General features: G+C 45.8%; 1 protein-coding gene across 3 annotated transcripts in view; it reads left to right on the forward strand.

Annotated features, from left to right (window-relative positions):
* The first annotated feature begins 4492 nt into the window (after positions 1-4492).
* The window catches only part of LOC109398859 (sodium-coupled monocarboxylate transporter 1), a 53345-nt gene continuing 35272 nt past the window's right edge, over positions 4493-22565 (forward strand). The window contains exons 1-8 of one of the 3 annotated variants that reach the window (XM_062856275.1): positions 4509-4777; positions 12483-12943; positions 13006-13165; positions 19556-19621; positions 19698-19749; positions 19816-19883; positions 19947-20101; positions 20161-20791. In XM_062856275.1, coding sequence (XP_062712259.1) covers positions 12633-12943; positions 13006-13165; positions 19556-19621; positions 19698-19749; positions 19816-19883; positions 19947-20101; positions 20161-20791 — 1443 coding nt within the window. In that variant the 5' untranslated portion in view covers positions 4509-4777; positions 12483-12632. Of the gene's footprint in view, positions 4778-12482; positions 12944-13005; positions 13166-19555; positions 19622-19697; positions 19750-19815; positions 19884-19946; positions 20102-20160; positions 20792-22565 lie in introns of all 3 variants that reach the window. The other 2 variants (XM_062856276.1, XM_062856277.1) reach the window with 2 other exon arrangements.

The following is a 22565-nucleotide window of genomic DNA, read 5'->3' on the forward strand; positions in this document are numbered from 1 at the left end:
ACCACACTTTTCTCGTTCGATGGAATGAAATTATCTGATTCACAACTCTTGAGGAATAATTTTTGGTGTTTCTGTAAAAGACCGTTTGATTAATTGACGATTTTAGGGAAGAAGTGGCATGAATTCACCATGCCACGCAAGGTGTGTTGGTTTTCTCAGTGCTGAATGATGGACGCCACCTGAAACTGTTCCGCCGCTTGCTGCCGTGGATGAGATTAATCAGCGGCTTCACTCTTGCTGGCAACGAAGGACACCTTTCTCGATCGAGGGTGGAAATTTCTTCAATTAACTCTTGAGGAATCACTTTCGATGGTCCTGAAAAGGATCGTTTGAATAATGGACGAATTTGATGAATTCATCATGCAACGCAATGCGTGTTGGATTTCTCCGCGCCGAAAACTCGCCCGCCGCTTGCTGCCGTGGATTAGATTCCTGGTGCTATCAACCGAGAGTCATCGCAGTCGATGTGCGGCTGCTTGCTAGAGATGACATCCTACCTCCTTGGCCGATTCAACGTAAATGAAGACAGAAAACAAAGGACACAGCTTTTACACCCCTAGATTAGCATATGAAGCTCCTCCCATTCGGCTGGCTTTTCAGTTAATTTCGTTTGCATGACCCGCCCCTCATGCTCCAGACGCATCAAACGATTACTCAACCGAGAAATGAGCAAATTTCCATTGAACGGATAATGTAACCAAAATATTAGATGATTTAGATCATTTTAACTTGGAAAATGTTAGAATTGAAACATTTTTCACGCAAAATGGTCCGGATATGATAATGCGTTTCCAAAGTCCGGGTGGAACAATTAGGCGTCATAATTGTTGCTGACTGAGTCACCAAGCATTCAATAATTCACTTTTCGGTTATACTACACTTTTCCCGTTCGTTGGAATGAAATTATCCGATTCACAGCTCTCAAAAAATCATTTTCGATGGTCCTTAAAAGGACCGTTTGGATAATGAATAATTCTAGGAAGAAAATTAAATGAATTCACTATGCGTGTTTGTTTTCTCCGCACTAAATGCTGAACGCCGTCGAAAACTGGCCCCCCGCTTGCTGCCGTGGATGCGATTAATGACCGGCTTCACTCTTGCTGAGAAACGATGCTCTGTCCTTGCTTTGCACTACACCTTTCTCGATCGAGGGTGGAAACTTATCCAATTAACTCTTGAGAAATCATTTTCGATGGTGCTGAAAAGGACCGTTTGAATAATGGACGATTTTGATGAATTTACAATGCCACGCAATTCGTGTTGGTTTTCTCCGCGCTCAACGCTAGACGCCATCGAAAACTCGCCCGCCGCTTGCTGCCGTGAATGAGATTCCCGGTGCTATAAGTACGATAGCCGAGTGTCGTCGCTGAGTCGATGTGCCGCTGCCCAGCTCGAGGTGTCACCTCGACGGTGGTCGAAATGGAACTGACGAACAGCTCTCGCATGATCGCATTTCTTCCTGCATCGTAGGTAGTTGCCCCCACGATGCGCACCAATCAGAGAGCGTTGGTAGACTGAACGAGAAAATTAGTCCGCTACTCATATTTATAGGTTTCAGCGATTTCAATGTCTAACTTTAAAACAACTTTTCAACTATTTATCAATGATTTTTAGGTTCACCGAATATTACAAATTGAACGTGGGAGTTTCATCTCTCGGATAACGGGATTTGTTTATCATTTCATTCAGTGGGAAAGATACTGTGAGCGTTTAAAATCTTTCACGTAACGCTCTTGGATTCATAAATTTTGAAATGATACCGGGTATAGAAAACAGAGACGTAGTCCTACGTCAAAACGCACCGCTCGCGGGTGAGCGATCTTCGCGGGCGAAAAGCCATGAGAGTCACCTGCAGCAGCACCAGGAAAACGCAGGTTTCCATGGGTGACCGATCGCTAGTGGGCGACCGAGAATACGAGTGGGCGTCGAGTAGCGGGCAGTTAGTTGGCAACACGCAAAGCGAGACAACCGTCCATTCTGTTCAGCCGCCATTGATAGGAACGTTGATCGCTCTGGGTCACCACGAGGAGAAAGCTGCTTCAACAAGTCTTCGTTTGTTTGGTGGGAATTTCCACCAGGAATCTTTCTGGCCAGCCCCGGGAGCACCGGCGGCCACGTTTGCAAGCCAACAACATCTGGTTACAACACCTGAAGAGACCTCGTTATCCCAGAAGCGGTTTAGTGACCAGGATAGCCGCGGACACCAACGCTCTTTGTAAAATCTCGTTGCGGCCACGCCGCTCGGCTCTGCGCCGACCCTCACTACGACCGCTGGCGCTTTTCTCTGCGGCAACCGTCAACCTTCATCGTGGCCACCACCGCCGTTTTTCTCTGTGGCCACTTCGGCTGGTTACCATGGCCACCGCTGCTCTGCGCTGCTTCTTGTGGTGGGCCACTACAAACTTCGCCACCGCCAGGTCACCTTCCTCGGCGCTTTCCTCGGCGGTCAACCCCGACGCTGCACTTCGAGTCGGCCCAGCCGATGTTCGCCGCTGCCGCGGCCGCTTTTCCCTGCGGCCACAGCCCGTTGTCGTCGACTCTCGCCGTGGGTGACGTCGTCCCTCTTGGTGGGCAACGCCGCCCTTCGCTGCAACCAACAACGCCACGGTTCCCTGCGTTCACCGTCACTCCACACCGCTCGTCACCGCGGTTGACGCCGCTCCTCGCTGCAACCAACGCTACCCTATACCAGTCCGGACGGGTTAGCCACCCCCACATGTAAGTCGTTGAATAAATGTATTTTTGCACCGTATGTTTCCAGTTTTAGGACCTCGCATTCCGAAGACTTCCCGCGCCGAACGCCCTGAGACCCGGGACCAAAAGAGGTCGTGTTTGCCCACTCCAATCGCCTGCCGCGGCTTAGACCAGCAGACGGGAGCTTGTGCCTGTTCCCTTCAGGAACAGAGCGGTCCCGGGGCCGAAAAATTAGAGTCTTATAACATTCACTTCATAAGTAGATGGTACGTCGATACTTCGTCAGTTGCTCTAACGCCACGCCACCCAACTCGTGGGATTAAACTTGAAATCATATTAAAAACAATAAACATCAAGTGGTAATGGTAGTGGCGAGGCAAGAAATTGGGTGGCTAGGTCTCCGTTAAGGAGAAGTAAGGAGTCAGGAGCAGTAAGCTGCGCACGCAACTCCAGTGTGGGAGCTCCGATCGATTCATTTCCCGACTAGCCTACCAAGGGAGACGGTGGACGGAGCGTGGTTGATGTGCCATCAACCCAAAAAGAAGTGGGCTATCTGCAATAGAGGTGGCTGAGCAGCAGATTGGCGAGATCATGGACTTTGCGTCCATCATAAGCAAGGGCCTTAAAACGTCTCTGTTGCGATTTTACAAGTCGATGGACGATGCCAAGCAAGATCACGCGAGACTCGTGAAGACTGCAGCAGCGGTAGAACCAGCGATTGCAAAGGTAACGAAGCCTACCCAGATGAAGACCTTCGCTTTCACAGGAAGCCCAACAGGTGTGGTGCATGCGACTGCTTTTGATAAGCACTTTCAGAAGCGGTGAGGCAGCCGTTAGGTGAGAAGCTGTCTGGGCAGTGCTCGCAAGGCTAGGTGGGTACTAACTCCGAAGGTCGACAGTAATGCCGCTAAGTAGGACTCCAGCCAGGCATCGCGGGAAGCTGGCAAAGAACGGCCTGAAAGAGCTGGCTCGTCCCGGATGGAAACGACAGGGGGTTAAGACTGTTCTTAGGCCTTCAGAAACCACAGAGTAGGGTGAACCAAGGGGAGAACCCCCCTTAGACGAAAGTTTAGCGGAAGAAGAAAAAAAGTATTGCAGATGCACATCTCAGTGTTTGAAGTACTGCCAAGAGTACTGCTGAACATGAACAGACGCATTTCCTCAAACTAGCAAACGTTAGAAGTACAACAGTGCTTAGTCTGTAATACATATTTAGCATGCAAATCTTAGCATTCATTCCTCATCAACGGATACGAGGATGTATGAGATACCCAGATAAAAATAATGAGAAATTTACACTATCTTTTCGATCTGTGTAGGATCTTCTGAGGGCCGGATATTCTTGTCAATACCGACTCAACGTTTGGCAGTCCAGCCCAATTTGCGTGGGCGTCTCAATAAAGAAAAACCAGGGCTTAATGGGAACTTTGATCCATCAAGAAGTTAAAGAATGAAGATCAAGTTCACACGTAAACATTAACAAATCTCGCGGGCAGTGCTAACAATGCAATGAAAGCTCCAGCTATATTCTCAGCGTGTCTCACAATGTCATTGAGTCCAATTATTCCATTATCGTGATTCTTCCGGGTTGTACAACATCAGCCCGAAATTCTCAAATCAAATCCGTCTGCGCCAACCATGCACTTACTATTCATGCAACGCAACGTATTAATACCTACTTGAAACGGGTAAAGACACGGAGAAGGGACTGCGGACCGACACAACCGACGACGTATGTTGACTTGAGGAGATAGGTCAGCCGCCGCCACCGTCGGTGATCATAATTCACGTCCGGAGACAGTTTCGTCGCGCGCGTTATCACGACAGTAGGCAAACTATCGTAAATCTTGCTGCTGGGCCCACCAGAATCGGTCCACAAACGGATTGACGACGATGATGCTGCCAAAGTGATTGTGGCGGTTGGCTGGTGACGCCTAGTGCAGCGGGCTAGTTTGAGCGGGAGCATACGTCGGGACGGACAAAACTTATTTGTTTCCAAAACGATCGCGATGAGCCAACGAGTTTGAAACGTTCAAGTGCGGGACAGGATTCGAGTGCTGAAAACGTGAAAAGAACAGAAAAGGTAAACATCGAACAGCATTTGTGAGTTATTTTAAAATCATATTCAAAAAATGCTACATAAGTGATCGATTAAGGACAAATGTCTTAAAATTAAACTCCACCATGCAACCTGAACTTCAGAGATATCAGAAATCTCAGAAAGAGTGCAATGCAAAATCTGCAGACAAGAGCGCATTTTTTTTTTAATTTTGGTTCGCTTGCAATCAGTTCAAAATACAAGGATTTGATGTAGTTAGTTTCAATGAATGTAGATAAACTCGCGATCGTTTATGGTAATTCTTGAAGCCAGTTTTGGATTCACAAATGTTTCTCCTTAAGAATAATTGTTTTACATTTTGAATTTTTACAACTGGTATTAGTTGGTTCGAGATGAACATAACTCATCATTATCATTAAGCATGTGGAAATAGTTGAACGTATGAAAATTAACCATAGTTGTTTTGTGCTTGTAAGCAGAATATCATGTCAGTTAGTTTGGTCAGGAATATTATTTCTTTGAGCACATTTTGGGACTTTTCTGTATAGCGATATCAGACTGAAATTCAATCAGTCAAGGTAAGTAACAAGGATGTTTTCTTTTTTAATAAGGGCTTATTCTGTACGTTTCTGATAAATTTATATTGGCGTAAACGAATATGCTTGAATCTACATCGCAGCAAAAATGCACACATAAATAACATTCTTTGCTAAATGATGTCATTTTCTAAATAGATTTGAAGGTTGCAAAGGTAGTTATGGACTGTGTCTAGGCTATTTCAAGGTGACGTCAAGGGTGGTTTCAGGAGGCTTCCAACGTTTTCAGATGAGCCTAAGGGCGATTTAAGGGAGATTCCAGAAGGATTTCAAGACGCTTCAAGGCGTTTCATGCCGTTTCAGAGTGTTACAGGGTGTTTTGCGGGAGCTTTGAGCGTTTCAAAAGCGTTTCAAAAGTTTTCAGGAGAGTTCCAGAGGGGTTTTAGAGCTACATTGGGATTACGGGAGCTTTCAGAAGGTTTCACAGATATTCCCGAGTGTTTAAGGGGGCTTCACCGATTTTCTTTTAGGAGGGAGTTTCAAGGCGTTTCAAGGGCATTTGGGGAATCCTCAGGCACAAGACCATCCCTGAGAAAATAATTCGCCTCATTGAGCACAAATGCACCACCCACAAGTGTCTGGCGGAAGAGGTTCTTGGCAAGGCTGTCGAGTTCGTAATGCAGTATTGGGAAATCTGGGCCTCTCGACAAAGCTAGGTATTGGATTTCATACGAAATGCAGTTACTGATTGAGAGAAACCCCAATAGCTGTGAGTATTATCATTTTTCCATGGTAATGAATCCTTTCAGTATGGCAAAAATAAAGAGGGTAAGAGGATTAAATAAAACTAATAGTCATAGTCAGTGATACTATGTCGAGGTGAGACCTCTCACAACGGAAGCGGCTCTGAAGGAGAAAACCCCAGACATGATCAACGACGTGGAAGAACTCGTCACGGTACTGCGACAACAGTGGGAGATGCAGGTGGCTACCGCAGCCGTTTGGCTACGTAAACGCCCTGCGGGAACACTGATGACCTTGTTACAGCTACCAGTGGCAGTCCGTTAAAGTAGGGAACCTTAAGCTGGGTTAGCTTACAATACACGAGCCACCGGAGGCTTGCTTCAGGTGTCTGGAATCATTACATGAGTCAAGGGACTCTGTGAAGGCCCTGACAGAACTTATCTTACCGATCAGGCTAAGGCCGGGGTGGCCTCTGCTGCACATAATAGCCGTCTCCATTCCACTCGGTACATGGCAGTTTGTCTCCAGTTCCGCACTCTGTGTATGATCCGCAGATCGTCCTCCAGTTGGTCGACCCACCTAGCTCGCTGCGTACCACGTCTTCTTGTACCGGTTGGATGACTCTCGAGAACCATTCTAGTCGGGTTGCTATCCGACATCTTGATGACGTTATAAAAAAACATTGTAACGGAAAATCAGCAACACAATAATATGAACCGAGATCAACGGCAACGACCCCAGCGAACAAAAAGGACTTGCGATTGGAAACTCGGTACGTGGAACTGCCGATCTTTCAACTTCATTGGGAGCACCCGCATACTCGTCAATCTACTGAAGGACCGCGGGCTCGGTATCGTAGCGCTGCAGGAGGTGTGCTGGACAGGATCCATGGTGCGAACGTTTAGAGGTAATCTAGAGCTGCGGCAACACACGCGAGCTGGGAACAGCTTTCATCGTGATGGGTGATATGCAGAGGCGCGTGATCGGTTGGTGGCCGATCGACGATAGAATGTGCAGGTTGAGGATCAAGGGCCGATTCTTCAACTTCAGCATAATAAACGTGCACATCCCACTCTCCGGAAGCACTGATGATGACAAGGACGCATTTTACGCGTAGCTCGAACGCGAGTACGATCGCTGCCAAGCCACGACGTCAAGATAATCAGGCATGGTACACAAATTACGTAACGCTAAAATCGGCCATTTCAGACCCCTTCCCCCCCTATGTAATGCTTTTTGTATGAAATCCCAAAATTTTGTGTATGGATCGTAACGCAACGCTAGACTACCCCACCCCCCCCCTCCCCCTATAGCGTTACGTAATTTGTGTACGACGCCTCATAGGAGATTGAAACGCTCAGGTAGGCCGGGAGGAGGAATTCACGACGATTGGTAAGTCCAGCGCCCACCAGCAAAAGAACGAAAACGGCCTACGATTCATTGATTTCGCCGCCTCCAAAAACATGGCCGTACGTAGCACCTTTTTCCAACACAGCCTCCCTTATCGTTACACCTGGAGATCACCACAGCAGACGGAATCTCAAATTGACCACGTTCTGATTGACGGACGGCACTTCTCCGACATTATCGGCGTCAGGACCTATCGTGGCGCCAACATCGACTCCGACCACTATCTGGTGATGGTCAAACTGCGCCCAAAACTCTCCGTCATCAACAATGCACGGTACCGGCGACCGCCACGGTACAACCTAGAGCGACTGAAACAACCGGATGTCGCCTCAGCATACGCGCAGAATCTCGAGGCCGCGTTGCCAGACGAGGGCGAGCTCGATGAGGCCCCTCTAGAGGACTGCTGGAGTACAGTGAAAGCAGCCATCAACGACGCAGCCGAGAGCACCATCGGGTACGTGGGACAGAATCGACGGAACGAATGGTTCGACGAAGAGTGCAGAACGGTTTTGGAGGAGAAGAACGCAGCAAGAGCGGTAATGCTGCAGCAAGGGACTCGACAGAACGTGGAACGTTACAAACAGAAGCGAAAACAGCAGACCCGCCTTTTTCGGGAGAAAAAGCGCCGCCGTTAAGAAGCGGAGTGTGAAGAAATGCTGTGCCGTTCCCAAGAAACACAGAAGTTCTATCAGAAGCTCAACGCATCCCGCAACGGCTTCATGCCGCGAGCCGAAATATGCAGGGATAAAGACGGAGGCCTCTTGACGACGGACGTGAGGTGATCGAAAGGTGGAAGCAGCACTTCGATCAGCACCCGAACGGCGTGGAGAACGTAGGCACGGGAGCCCACGGCAACGGAGGAAGCAACGACGCAAATGCAGCGGAGGACGGAAATGAACCAACTCCCACGCTGAGGGAAGTTAAGGATGCCATTCGCCAGCTCAAAACCAACAAAGCAGCTAGTAAGGATGGTATCGCAGCTGAACTCATCAAGATGGGCCCAGAAAAGTTGGCCACCTGTCTGCATCGGCTGATAGTCAGGATCTGGGAAACCGAAAAGCTACCGGAGGAGTGGAAGGAAGGGGTAATCTGCCCCATTCACAAGAAAGGCGACCATTTGGAATGTGAGAACTTCAGGGCGATCACTATTTTAAATGCTGCCTACAAAGTGCTATCCCAGATCATCTTCCGTCGTCTGTCACCTAAAACGAATGAGTTCATGGGAAGTTATCAAGCCGGTTTCATCGACGGCCGGTCGACAACGGACCAGATCTTTACCGTACGGCAAATCCTCCAGAAATTCCGTGAATACCAGGTCCCAACGCATCACCTGTTCATCGACTTCAAAGCGGCATAGGATAGTATCGACCGCGCAGAGCTATGGAGAATCATGGACGAAAACGGCTTTCCTGGGAAGCTGACTAGACTGATTAAAGCAACGATGGACGGTGTGCAAAACTGCGTAAGGGTTTCGGGTGAACTATCCAGTTCATTCGAATCTCGCCGAGGACTGCGACAAGGTGATGGACTCTCATGCCTACTCTTCAACATCGCTCTGGAAAGTGTGATGCGACGAGCCGGGCTCAACAGCTGGGGAACGATTTTCACAAAATCCGGTCAATTTGTGTGCTTTGCGGACGACATGGACATTATTGCATGAACATTTAAAACGGTGGCAGAGCTGTACACCCGCCTAAAACGCGAAGCAGCAATGGTCGGACTGGTGGTGAATGTCTCAACAATAACGTACATGCTGGTAGGCGGAACCGAACACGACCGGATCCGTCTGGCTAGTAGTGTTACGATAGACGGAGATACTTTCGAGCTGGTGGAGGAATTCGTCTACCTCGGATCCTTACTGACGGCTGACAATAACGTGAGCCGTGAAATTCGGAGGCGCATCATCAGCGGAAATCGAGCCTTCTACGGGCTCCAGAAAAAAACTGTGGTCGAAAAAGATTCACCCGCGCACCAAATGTACCATGTACAAAACGCTAATAAGACCGGTGGTCCTCTACGGACACGAGATATGGACCATGCTCGAAGAGGACCTGAAAGCACTTGGAGTTTTGAGCGATGCGTGCTTAGGACGATCTTAGGCGGTGTGCAGGAGAACGGTGTGTGGCGGAGAAGGATGAACCTCGAGCTCGCTGCACTTTGCGGAGAATCCAGCATCCAGAAGGTAGCCAAAGCCGGAAGGATACGGTGGGCAGGACATGTTGCAAGAATGCCGGACAACAACCCTGCCAAGCTGGTGTTTGCAACTGATTCGGTTGGCACAAGAAGGCGTAGAGCGCAGAGAGCACGATGAGCGGACCAGGTGGAGCGTGACCTGGCGAGCATTGGGCGCGACCGAGGGTGGAGAGCGGCAGCCACAAACTGAGTATTGTGGCGTACTGTGGCCAAGGTATTTACATATTCTAAGGTAGTCTTAGATGTCAAAACTGGCTGAGCGGCCATTATTTTTTCACCGTGAGAAATTCTGAAAACAAACACCCCCCCTCAGCAAATTCCTTTGAAATTTGGCTTCCTCTGCTTTTCCCCACAAACTAAACGACCTGCTTAACCTTCCATTATATCGTCCCCTTAATGCTAGAACTAGATAACTCGAAATTTGACGTTTTTGAGTTGAATATACCATTATATCGAGCTTTTCGAGCTCTATAACATATCCGTAGACCAATGAAATACGATTATAAACGACGAAAATATTCACCATTTTCAAAACTAGGTATCTCAGTGTAGAACACAAGAACTGAGTGCTATAACTAGGTAACTAAGAAAATCATACATATTTCCAACCGCACAGGTTAAAAGCTATCGGACGCTTGGTCGTGGCAATGTTACTAGTCATTCTTTTGTTAGTAGATTGAAAATCTACTACTGTTATTCTCATTTTACGCCAAAAAAACTTAAAATATTTTACTTGTATTGGTTAAGCTGAAACTGTGATTGTTCGTAGACGATTATTTTGAGGTGTCATGTGGTGATATAGCAGGCATCCTAGCACATTCTGTAATTACACGTTAATTTAAATATGTAAACTCTTTTAAATTTGCATACTGCAGAAGAAAACTGAAAAGAATGATATCTATAGTGGTAAAAACTAGGTATCTCAGAACATCTCCTCCATTATTTATGTTGCATTTTGAGTGCTATAACTAGGTAACTCGACCATTTTTTAACCATTTATTATTTTTATCAAAGGTTTGAACCAAAATAGTTCAAAACTTTTTGATGAAGCAGAAAGAGTAGAAGCTGAATAAGCAATTAAAGCTAAAAAATAATTATTTTAAAGGCTCCATACCTTTGGGACAACTGCATGAAAAATTGTAAAATTTTCAAAGTCGTTTTTCTCAAAACTATGATTTTCGAGTTATCTAGTTCTAGCATTAAGGGGACGATATAAATACCTTGACTGTGGCGTGGTGTGCAAGAGAGAGAGCGGGTTAAAACGAGCTCAATACACTTATTACCAGCATCGTGCGGCGAATGACATCTTGCTTATCTGAAACTATAGAGATTTTTACAGTTTGTGTCAAAAATTCATTCGAATTAATCCCCTCCGAGCAGAGATATTGATTTTTCTCGCGTTTTATACCTATTTTTTCCCACGATTAGAACGTGGTCGATTTGGTTTTCTATTTGATGGACGGGTGATCTCCAGGTGGCTTTGTGAATATCTTTGCGAGGGAAGAAAGATATTTCGGACTGGCATACCACGGGAGGCTGCAAAGTTTACGCATTGCTGGCCGTTATCATTCGATACAGCGTGCAGGCTGTTTCGCCCGATTGCCGGTCTGTACATTTCCTCTCTTCCTACCTGCGCGTTCATGTCGCCGACAACGATTTTCACGGCGAGCAACCATCGTATGTTTGCTCTAACTGCGCGTAGAACGCTTCTTGCAAACATCCTTGCGTGTGATCGGCTACCACCCGATCACACATTGTCGCATCTTGCCCAACACTATAAGTCCTGTTCCCAGTTCATTGGTGGTGCCACAGCTTTGGTAGAAGGTAGCCGCTCGATGCCCGCTTTTCCACACTTTCTGTCCAGTCCAACAAAGTTCCTGCAACGCCACGATGTCGAAGTTGCGGGGATGTAGTTCGTCGTAGATTATCCTGTCACATCCTGCGAAACCTAGTGACTTGCAATTCCATGTTCCAAGTTTCCAATCGTAGTCCTTATTTCGTCGCGTGGGTCTTTGCCGATTGTATCGAGTCGAATTTTCCCCTATGTTATTCGCAATGAGGATTTTTACGGGTGGCTTATTGGGCCTACGCCAACACTCCTGTCTCGCCGGAGGGCCATCGTACCAGTTCTGTTTAACGTCCCAACCAACACTGGGACGACCACGCTGATGGGGCTACCACCTTGGATCTAGCTGGGCGTGATGCAGCATTTCTTACTCAGCTGCTGTTTGAGCCGCACCTCCTTGGTGAACAGACCATCGGGTCGTACCTCCTCAATCTAGCTGAAGTCAGAAGGACAACAGTGCCCAGACTTCACTACCAGCTAAGCACACAACTCATAGCTAGCGGTGTTTGTCATCGCTTGACCCGTGGAAGCATGAGGTAGGAACTTGTGAGGACCAGAGCTATGTTGGTCGCTCTCCTTATCGACTCACCGTTTTGCAGCCCAAGCCCGTACGGTAATAAAAAAAAAATCCGCATGTATAACTTGCAATGTGGTAAATATTGCAAAACCTTGTAGCAAACAGCGGAGAGGGGATTGAGGTGATAGGAATCTTTAGTTATTCGCCAGGTGAACGCAATGGATACTCCCATACCAGATTAGGTACATCAATTGTGTTCAAGATCGTTGAATGTTATCGTACAACACCCTTTTTTGGCAAAAGTAGTTGGTAACAGCATCATCTAATAGTTCGCCAGAGAACTTTTTCAAATATTTGAAATCAAGATAAGTGTGTATTGTTGTACGTAATTTATTTTGAACTGTAAATAGAGCAGCATGACGTAGCACTGGCCACGGAAGCACATCCTGAAATAAATCATATTTTTTTATCTTGATCGCACAGGTATACCCCTACCGCAAATATAAACGCATGCCGTCTTTCTAGATCCCGCATTTGCGATCGAGTGACCGTTATCTCCGCATGTGAATCGTTTGAGGAGCGATTATTATCATCCGCAGAACAGCTGATTCTAATTTCACAACCATTCGGACAATGTCAACGGAAGGACCTGCCACGCTGAATCCCATTTCGATGGATAGCAGCGATCCGATGGGGACCAACGGACATCACGGTCAGAATGTGGACGAGCTCAGCCGGTCACTTCAGCGATTTAACTGGCCGGATTACTTGGTGTTTGTGCTGATGTTGGTGAGCTGTATATTCATAGGGATCTACTTTGGCTACAAAGATCATCAGAAACACAAAAACCGGAAAACCGCACGGAGGGACTCGGAAGCTTTGGATTACTTGGTCGGTGGGAGAAAGATGAAAATCTTCCCAGTCGCAGTCTCATTGGTGGCCAGGTACAAGATTGACAGTTATGGAAGGAGGTTGCAACTGTAGTAATTGAGTTTTATCATTGTAGTTGGATTTCCGGGATTTCACTGCTGGGAACATCAACGGAGATCTACGTGTACGGTACGCAGTACTGTTATATCGTTTTTGCCGTCGTGCTGATGGGATTCGCGATGCACTACATTTTCCTGCCAGTTTTCCATGATCTACAGATTACATCAGCATACGAGGTAAATATTACGCATATAATTCCGTTACTTATAGAAGAAGAACTAAATGGTTGGAACAGGCAACATTTTCACTTTAGAACTAGCTGTATAATTTTCTATGAAGTGCTTCAACAATTATTGCATCATAGGGTATTGGTTCCCTTATTAGGCATGTAGCTCCCATTTTCATCCTACGAATTACAAAGGATCGTTCAGTCATCAACAACAACAACATTATTTCACTGCTATCCTGATGCTGAGTAGAGTTCAGGGATAAATTTTCATTACCATTGGTTGTGATTTCAGCGAAAAACTAGGAGTGTGTAATGTCTGAGACATAACCGCAATGTTGACGTAGGACTAATTTTTAACGCATAATAAAGAATTTGGGGCTCACAGATGAAGTAAACGTGTATCTATTCAGCAAAAATAACGGCCAGAGTAAAATCACTATATGCTAAAGACTCGAAATCTGGCGATTGTTGCTGGTAATGATGATTCCCGTATCATGACGATGATGCTGCCGAGCAATGCCTTTAAAGTTGAAGGATTCGTCATTGAAATAATCGTCATCATTGAAAATTCGAAAGCAGTTTTCTCGTACAAAGCTGAAATTTCCGCAGTGAAAATGTATTCACTGTATTGCGGCTGAAGATTGGAGTACAGTGAACTTATTTTCACTGCAGAAATTTCAGTTTAGAATGAGAAAACTGCTTTCGAACTTTCAATGATGACGATTATGTCAATGACGAATCCTTCAACCTTAAAGCGCATTTGACAGGTATCCTACTCGATTGGAATGACATTGACAGTAAATTTGGAATTTCAAATACCAAATATACAGCGGTGTATATTTAGTATAAAAATTAAACTTTATCGATAAACTAAACTATAAAAATTAGAATTAGTTGAATTTTTAGAAATAATTGAATAATGCTCCAAATAACTCTTTCGGAAGCTTTGGGGCCCTTAAAAGAACCATGTTGGTATAATTCATTGCCACCCATGCCGCCACCACCGATTGATCCGAAAAGAATCGAGGCTTCATTGGACAGAGGGCGGTGCCACCCGCTTGCTCATCCGTTGAAGCGGATCTTTTTTGGGATCTTGCTGCTGCTGCCGCTTACAATCCATGAAAGAATCGGGGCCCCGGCAAACGAAAAGTGACGTCAATCGAATTTTCGTTTGCCGAGGCGGATTTATCTTTGGATGTTGCTTCCGCTGCTGCCTCCACTGCCGATGGATCCGAAAAGAATCGAGGCTTCATTGGACAGAGGGCGGTGCCACCCGCTTGCTCATCCGTTGAAGCGGATCTTTTTTGGGATCTTGTTGCTGCTGCCACCGACAATCCATGAAAGAATCGGGGCCCCGGCAAACAAAAAGTGACGCCAATCGAATTTTCGTTTGCCGAGGCGGATTTTTCTTTGGATGTTGCTTCCGCTACTGCCTCCACTGCCGATGGATCCGAAAAGAATCGAGGCTTCATTGGACAGAGGGCGGTGCCACCCGCTTGCTCATCCGTTGAAGCGGATCTTTTTTGGGATCTCGCTGCTGCTGCCGCCGGCAATCCATGAAAGAATCGGGGCCCCGGCAAACAAAAAGTGACGCCAATCGAATTTTCGTTTGCCGAGGCGGATTTTTCTTTGGATGTTGCTTCCGCTGCTGCCTCCACTGCCGATGGATCCGAAAAGAATCGAGGCTTCATTGGACAGAGGGCGGTGCCACCCGCTTGCTCATCCGTTGAAGCGGATCTTTTTTGGGATCTTGCTGCCGCTCGGTGCTGTCCGTCCGCTGCTGTGTGTGCCGATGAAATGATCGAAATGAGTGTGTGCACCACTTATATAAGTTTCGTCGTGTCGCCTCACAGAACTATGCTTGATTGTGATTGGTTGGGTAAGACTGATCTCGAGCTTTTACTAATTTTCAGCTCCAGCCTCAGTCAAGGCACATCATTCAATTGAGCCCCAGCTAGGAAGCATAAATTTGTGGTGTTGTAGGTTTAAAGCTTTTACCATAGTTGATGACGTCAAACCCGACATCAACCTATCATTCACCTATTTTGATTTTAGCCACCAAACCTAACATAGACCCAATAGTTGATCGATGTTGGTCCAACAGTGGCCCAACATTCGATAAAAATTGACCCGACTTTAACCCGACATTCGACATTTTTTCAGTCTGGCGGAATCCAGAAAGAAATCAGAGGGAACAGCTTTTATACCCCTAGATTAGCAGATGCAGCTCCTCCCATTCGGCTGGCTTTCCAGAATATTTCATTTGCATGGCCCGCCCCGCCTGCTTCAGACGCTTCAAACGATTAATCAACCCAGAAATGGAAAAAAAATTCATTAAGCGTTAAAGTAAACAAAATATTGGATGATTTAGATCATTTTAATTCGAAAATTGTTAGAGTTAAACAATGTTTTACGGAAAATAGTTCTGATAGGGTAATGCGTTGCTGAATTCTGGGTGGAACCATTAGTGGCCGGAATTCAATCATTCATTTTTCGGGTGAACCACACTTTTCTCGATTGATGGAGTAAAATTATCTGATTTACAACTCTTGGAGAATCATTTTTTGGTGATCCTGATAAGGACCGTTTGATAAAGTAACGATTTCAGGAAGAAAATGGCATGAAACCGCCTTGCCACGCAATGCGTGTTGGTTTTCTCCGTGCTAATCCTGCAGGATGCCACCGAAAATTGGTAGGCCGCTTTCTGCCGTGGATAAGATTCATGACGCTATCAGCACGATAGCCGAGAGTCGCCGATGGGTAGTGCTCAGGTGTGGAGGTGACATCCACCCTGCTTGACTGATCCAACGAAAATGACTAAAGAAATCAGAGGGAGCAGCTTTTATGCCCTAGATTAGCAGATGAAGCTCCTCCCATTCGGCTGGCTTTTCAGTATATTTTATTTGCATGACCCGCCCCGCATGCACCAGACGCTTGAAACGGTTAATCAACCGAGAAATGAGAAAATTTCCATTTAACGAATAAAGTAATCAAAATATTGTAAGGTTAAGATCATTTTAACTCGAACAACGTTATAATTTATCGATGTTTCACGAAAAATGGTTCGGATAGGGTTGATAAATTCCGGATGGAACCATTAGTGGCCGGCATCATCATTCTTGCGGGGCCACCAAGCATTCAATCTTTCACTTTCGGGTGCACCACACTTTTACCGATCCATGATGGAATGAAATAATTATCTGATTCACAACTCTTGATGAATAATTTTCTATGGTCCTGAAAAGAACCGATTGAATATTGAAAGATTTTAGACAAAAAATGACATGAATTTATCATGCCACGCAATGCGTGTTGGATTCCTCCGTGCTGAATGCTGAACGCCGTCGAAAATTGGCCCGCCGCTTGTTGCCCTGGATGTTCCTGATGCTATCATCAATGCGCCACCGCCAATCAATCGGCGAAAGGACCGAGCCCCGAGGACAGCGACGCAACTCGCAAATTCGTATGTCGCTGATCTTTCTGTGGATTTTGCTGCCTCTGCCACCACCGCCGAGCAATCGATGAAACGTATTCTTTCCTTCGTCTGCCGCGTTAGACGGTTAGAAGGCGAATGTGCAACAGCACCCTTGCCGACAACCACCGACGCCGAGCCAACACGGCCGTCAAAGAATAATGAGCGAAAACGCAAACGAAGAAAGTGGGCAGCTCTCGTTCGATGCGTTCACCTCGAGACGACAAAGGCAAATGAGGGAAGATGCGAAGAAGCAGTAGCTTTTATATTCGACGGGAGCATCCAAAATGTGCTCCAAAATGTGCTCGATCGTGATTGGCTGGAATAAACATGGGTTCACTTTTCCCAATTTTTCAATAGTTTGTTATTGAAAAACAGCAAATATTATTATTGGACATAATTGGTGTAAAGATTTGCAATCAATTGGTGCCAAAATTTTGAAAATTCAACAAGAAATGGCTGAGCTATTAACGCTCAAAATCTCCACTTTAAACGTAACGCGGCTGATTTCTGAAAATTTAGAATGACACCCGGTATAGAAAAGAGAGACGTAGTCCTACGTCAAAAACTGCTTTTGATTTTCTGGTAAAGGATGATGGTTTGTTTCCTCTTAAGTCGCTTAATAACTACAATTGTAACTCAAAGCTAGTGTGGGAATGCATTCTGGCTTTTAAAAACTTAGCCATACGCAATCGAGTCTACCTATATTGGATACCAGGACATATATATCTAAAGGGAAACGAGATTGCTGATGAGCTATCCAGGAATGGATCTAATGAATGGTTCATTGGCCCTGAGCCCTTCTGTGGGATCTCAGATTGCTCTGTAAAAATAGAACTGAACAAATATATGGTCAGTCAAATCATATCAAACTGGAATGCACGATTAACCCCAAGAAAACTCAACACCTATTAGGTCTCAACATAAGGGACCTCAACATCTACACCGGTTTAATAATTGGACACTGCCCCTGCAGATACCATCTACAAAAGATCGGAGCAATCCAAACCTCAAATTGCCGCTTCTGTGACGAGGAGAGAGAAACATCAGAACACATCCTCTGCTATTGCAGTGCACTCACCCAACGTAGGTTCAAAGTTCTCAGCAAGCCTTTTTTAGGGTCTGCTGACATATGAATCTTATCTCCCAAGGACGTGGTTGGCTTTATAAAGCTAGTCTCGCCAGAATGGGGGAGTCACATACTGTAACTCAGGATCTCTATTCATCAATAAGAGATGGTCTTGAGTTCAGTCGATACCAAGGTATCTCAGTGACAAACATGTTACTGAGATAACTTGCGTACCTCACAGCAAAAGGATATATCACAATAGTTCTAAAATCTGGACGCAGTGGTCTTCACCCGACAAACGAGAGAGAGTACTTCCCCCACAGGTACCTGAACTAAAGCTACCTGTGTCCCTGCCGGCCCCTTCCGTAGCCTAACGGCTGTGGCGGCCACCTGCACCTCACACTGTTGGCGCAGTGCCGTGACGGGCTCTTCCACTTCGGTGAAATCGTCTAGGTTTTTCACCTTCAGAGTCGCCTCTTGCGTGAGAGCCCTCGCCTCTATCCATTCGCCAAAGACCTCTTCTGCCAAATGTACGCGGCGCCCTTGCGCTCCTTATCGCGCTCCAGCTCCAGGATCATCTCACCCGTTCGAGTACGTCTGGTATTGCGCATGTCAGCCTCCAGATCCACGAGCTTCACGTCGCTTCGCATCGCCTTCAAGACGCCTTGGTTTGACGTCCCTAGTCTCTTCGACTTGCGGGTTTTTCTTCGCTCGACTATCATGCAAGGGGATCCACCCATTGGTTCGCCGGCATTACTGCCGATTTTTGGGGTTAGTGTTCGCCTAGTCCTTGGCCTAGCCTTGCGGGTACCACCAGATAGCTCTTCACCTGACGGCTGCGTAACCCGCTTCTGTGATTGCTTATCACAAGCAGTCGCATTCGCCATACCTTTTGGGCTTTCCGCGAAAGCAAAGGCCTCCGTCTGGGTAGACTTCGTAACCGTTGATTTCGCCGGTTCTGCGGCTGCTGCAGTCTTCATGAGTCTCTTCGTGATCGATCATGGACTTACGAAGTCGCAACAGGGCCGTTGAAGGTCCTTGCTTATGTTGGACTTAGTGGACGCAAGGTCGATGATCTTGCCAAGCTGCTGCACAGCCACCTGTATTGCAGATAGCCCATCCTTTTTTTTTTTTGGTTAATGGCTTTCATCAACCGCGCTCCATCCAATATCTTCCCCTTCAGGCTAGCCGGGGAATGAATTGGAGCTCCCACGCTGGAGCTGCGTGCGGAGCTTCGTGCTCCTGACTCCTCACTTCTTCTAAACGGAGACCTAGCCAACCCACTTCTTGCGAAGGGGTTGGCCTCACCACTACCTCTACCACTTGTTTGTTGTTTTGACTTGATTTCATGCTTAATCCAACGAATTGCACGGGAAATGATGTCCACTAAGGAAGACGTTCGCACAAATGTTGCAAGTTTTAGTGAAGTCAGCCGGTTCAACAAAATCCTTCCGTGATGTAAATCTGACTAACATGCCTTTTCATGTGAACCAACAAACCTATCGTTCTGAAAAGTTCGCTGTGATTTTTTTAGACAAAGTTGTTCGCGATATCGAGAACACTTCCACTCAACAGCAATCTTTCTTGAGGATTTCTTAAATATTTAAGATGGTTTTGACAACGTGTCCTCCGATTTTACAAAGGAAGCCGCACGTACATCTGAAAACTGATATCTCTTCTCTAAATTACGTAAAACAGCAATTAGGAATTTGGGGGTTTGTGGATGCCCTCAAGTGGGAGTCTTATCACCCTTTTTGCGTAGTCTCGTAACTGATACGCTGTTGTTGATACTTAAAAAAACATAAACTGCAATTCCATTTTTTTCATACTACCGTCTTTCTTTGATTTATTTCCAGTATTTGCAGTTGAGATTCGATAAACGGATGCGACTGATTGGATCCATCCTTTTTACAATGGCTTCGGTATGTGCCTATTCCGAATATTTCTTTAGTTTTTGTATAACAAAATTTACCTTCCACTCTTGGTAAATATTTCTAGATCCTTTGGCTACCGATCGTGGTGTATGTTCCCGCTTTGGCATTTAATCAAGGTAAATAAATTCAAATCGCATTTGCTCCACAACTTACACTCACTGTTCTTATCTTTTTCTCAACAGTGTCGGGGGTAAATATTCACGTCATCACGCCCATTGTCTGCTTGGTGTGCATTTTCTACACCAGTGTGGTGAGTTGTAGTGGTGAAGTTTTCCGATCTGTTCCTAGCCTAATCCTTTTCTCCTGATTTCAGGGTGGGCTGAAGGCCGTCGTTTGGACAGATGTTATTCAGACCTCGATCATGGTCGGTGCAATGATCATCGTTATCATCAAGGGAACCATGGATGTGGGAGGCCTGAGTGTGGTCATTGAACGGAACTCTTTGGGACAACGGTTCGACAAACCCGAGTATGATCCCATACAATTCCAAGCACTTTTGTTTGTATTCAACAACATTCTATTTGTAGCTTTAACCTGGATCCCACCGAAAGGAACACTTTTTGGAACCTGTTCATAGGTGGTACATTTTTCTGGACGTCTACCAATGCCACTAACCAGAACATGATCCAGCGTTACCTCTCTCTGCCTAGTCTGCGATCAGCGCGGAAAGCTCTGGTGTTGTTCCTTGTCGGAACAACTGCTGTACTTTCCCTGTGCTGCTATAACGGACTACTGATCTACGCCATGTACCACGATTGTGACCCACTGAGCACTGGTCTGGCTAAAGCGAAAGACCAACTGGTGCCCCTGCTAGTGATGGAAGTTTTGGCCATCTACCCCGGTCTTGCCGGTTTATTCGTAGCTGGAATTTTCAGCGCTGCTCTGAGCTCACTATCAACCGCTCTCAACTCCCTATCAGCAATTGTTTTGGAAGATTTCTGCAAACCGTTCGTTAAGCGGCCCCTGTCCGAAATTCAAGTGCGCTATCTTATGCGCGTGACTGTGCTCATCTTTGGTGCTTTGGCGGTGGTGCTGGTGATGGTGGTCGAAAAAATGGGAGCCGTCCTGCAGCTGTCGATGAGTTTGGGACCGGTGACGCTTGGACCTTTGTTTGGGCTTTTCGTGATGGGAATGTTCTTCCCTCGGATAAATGGAACGGTAAGTAGATGCCTATTTTTATGTTTAAGGATTCGTGAAACTCAGGACTTTACTTTTCTTTTAAAAAAGCTCATTCAAATCAAACAGTTGACAATTCATTTAATGGCTAGCATACCTACTATTTCTTGAAATCAAGAATACGACAGCGTAGGGTTCCATGAACACTTCCACAATTATTTACCAAGAGTTTCCTCTGCCAATGACTATTTTGCATGTGTAAATCATGTGGTAGGTACAATGGTCTTTATACCCTAGGAAGTCAAACAACTTCCATAGTTTCTGGACCGACCGGGTATCGGGGTTTGCTGAATGCTTGCACGTTAACCGTTTCGGCCTTATGGTCCCGAGCAAGAGTAATAGGGTCCGTAAATGAAAGTTTTCAAACTATATTTTGACGGAAAAATGCGGAAGTCAAGCATATACTTGATTTTTGCATCAAAAGTGGCACTAGCCTTAAATAGAAGCACTTCGACAGTTTTTACCATTTTCTCAACTTTGGTTTCTGTTTTGGCCAACCAAATTGGAAAAATAGACATATGGGAGCTGGTCGAAAGCGTCTGGATATCTTCAGTGTGTCCAAGTCCCTCTGCCTAGATTTAAGCGCATTTTCTCGTTCTATAAAATGAAACAGGACGCTGCCCATGTATGTGACGGCTTAGAATAAGGTACACCGGGGCAAATTGAAACGGGTGGGGTAAGATCAAATAGCTAATATGATGTTATCCAATGATGGTAAACAGCTTGACTGCCATAACACATAGTTTTTGATTCAAACAATCTTTCGGCGAAAGAAAAATTACCTAATTGTATTTAAAAGTATTTTAAAACTTCGTGTTTCAACTTGCCCCGGTGTACCTTAGCACTACGGACCTCCTGTTCCGGGGGTAAAAGTCCACCAAGCAGGGGACCCCAATCCAAGGTGTCAGGCGACCCGTGCTGATGGATGAATGGTTGAATGGGTTTAAAAGATGCTCGAATGCCATTCGGCTGAATGCCGTTCGGCTGAAAGGGTCATTTGGCCGAATGCCATTTGGCCGCATGCCGTTTGGCCGAAAAATCATTGATGAACTCAAACGACCATGCCCTTGTTCTCCGCATTATGTATCTCGAAAGAACAGTCTCTGACTCAAAGAAGGAACAATCTTTGATGAAATGTTGACTGTTTCAACACCAGCTGATTCCTGAATGGCTAAACTAGAAAGAATAGCCTACGATTAAAAGAAGGAAATATTTCTGATGACCATATTGGCATTAGAATGTCAAAAACTTACTCTGAATTCTGTTGACCATAATTTGGCCAAACGGCCTAATGGCCGAACGCCAACTTTTTTCCACGTGCTTCGAAAATGTTAAAATCTTGCTATAACATTACTTACAATTTTTGTAGTTCACTGTCACATTTTATATGGAAATCAGCTTTTCAGTAGTTTATTTTCGTTGAAAATAACGCTTTTTTCAAGTCAATTTTACCTAGTCGTATTACTGAAAACTATTTACTACCTTTTTTATCCGTAATCACTTAACCTTTAGATCTTTTGTCCACTAGCGCACTACGTGAGCGATTCCAATTGGCAGCTGCACTTACACTTTTTACAGCACCTAAATGTACACGCTAACGCCGCTCAGCACTAAAGTGCATAATTTCCAGACTACACCAAAAATGTGTAACCCTTGCACATTCACAAAATCAGCTCCTGTGCCCGCAAAATCGTTAAATTCGCAATTTTTTTTGTACAGCAATCTAGCTAGGTTTACTAGTGACCTTGGAAAACAA

The sequence above is a fragment of the Aedes albopictus genome, chromosome 3, assembly GCF_035046485.1.
Source record: "Aedes albopictus strain Foshan chromosome 3, AalbF5, whole genome shotgun sequence".
Classification (NCBI taxonomy): Eukaryota; Metazoa; Arthropoda; class Insecta; order Diptera; family Culicidae; genus Aedes; species Aedes albopictus.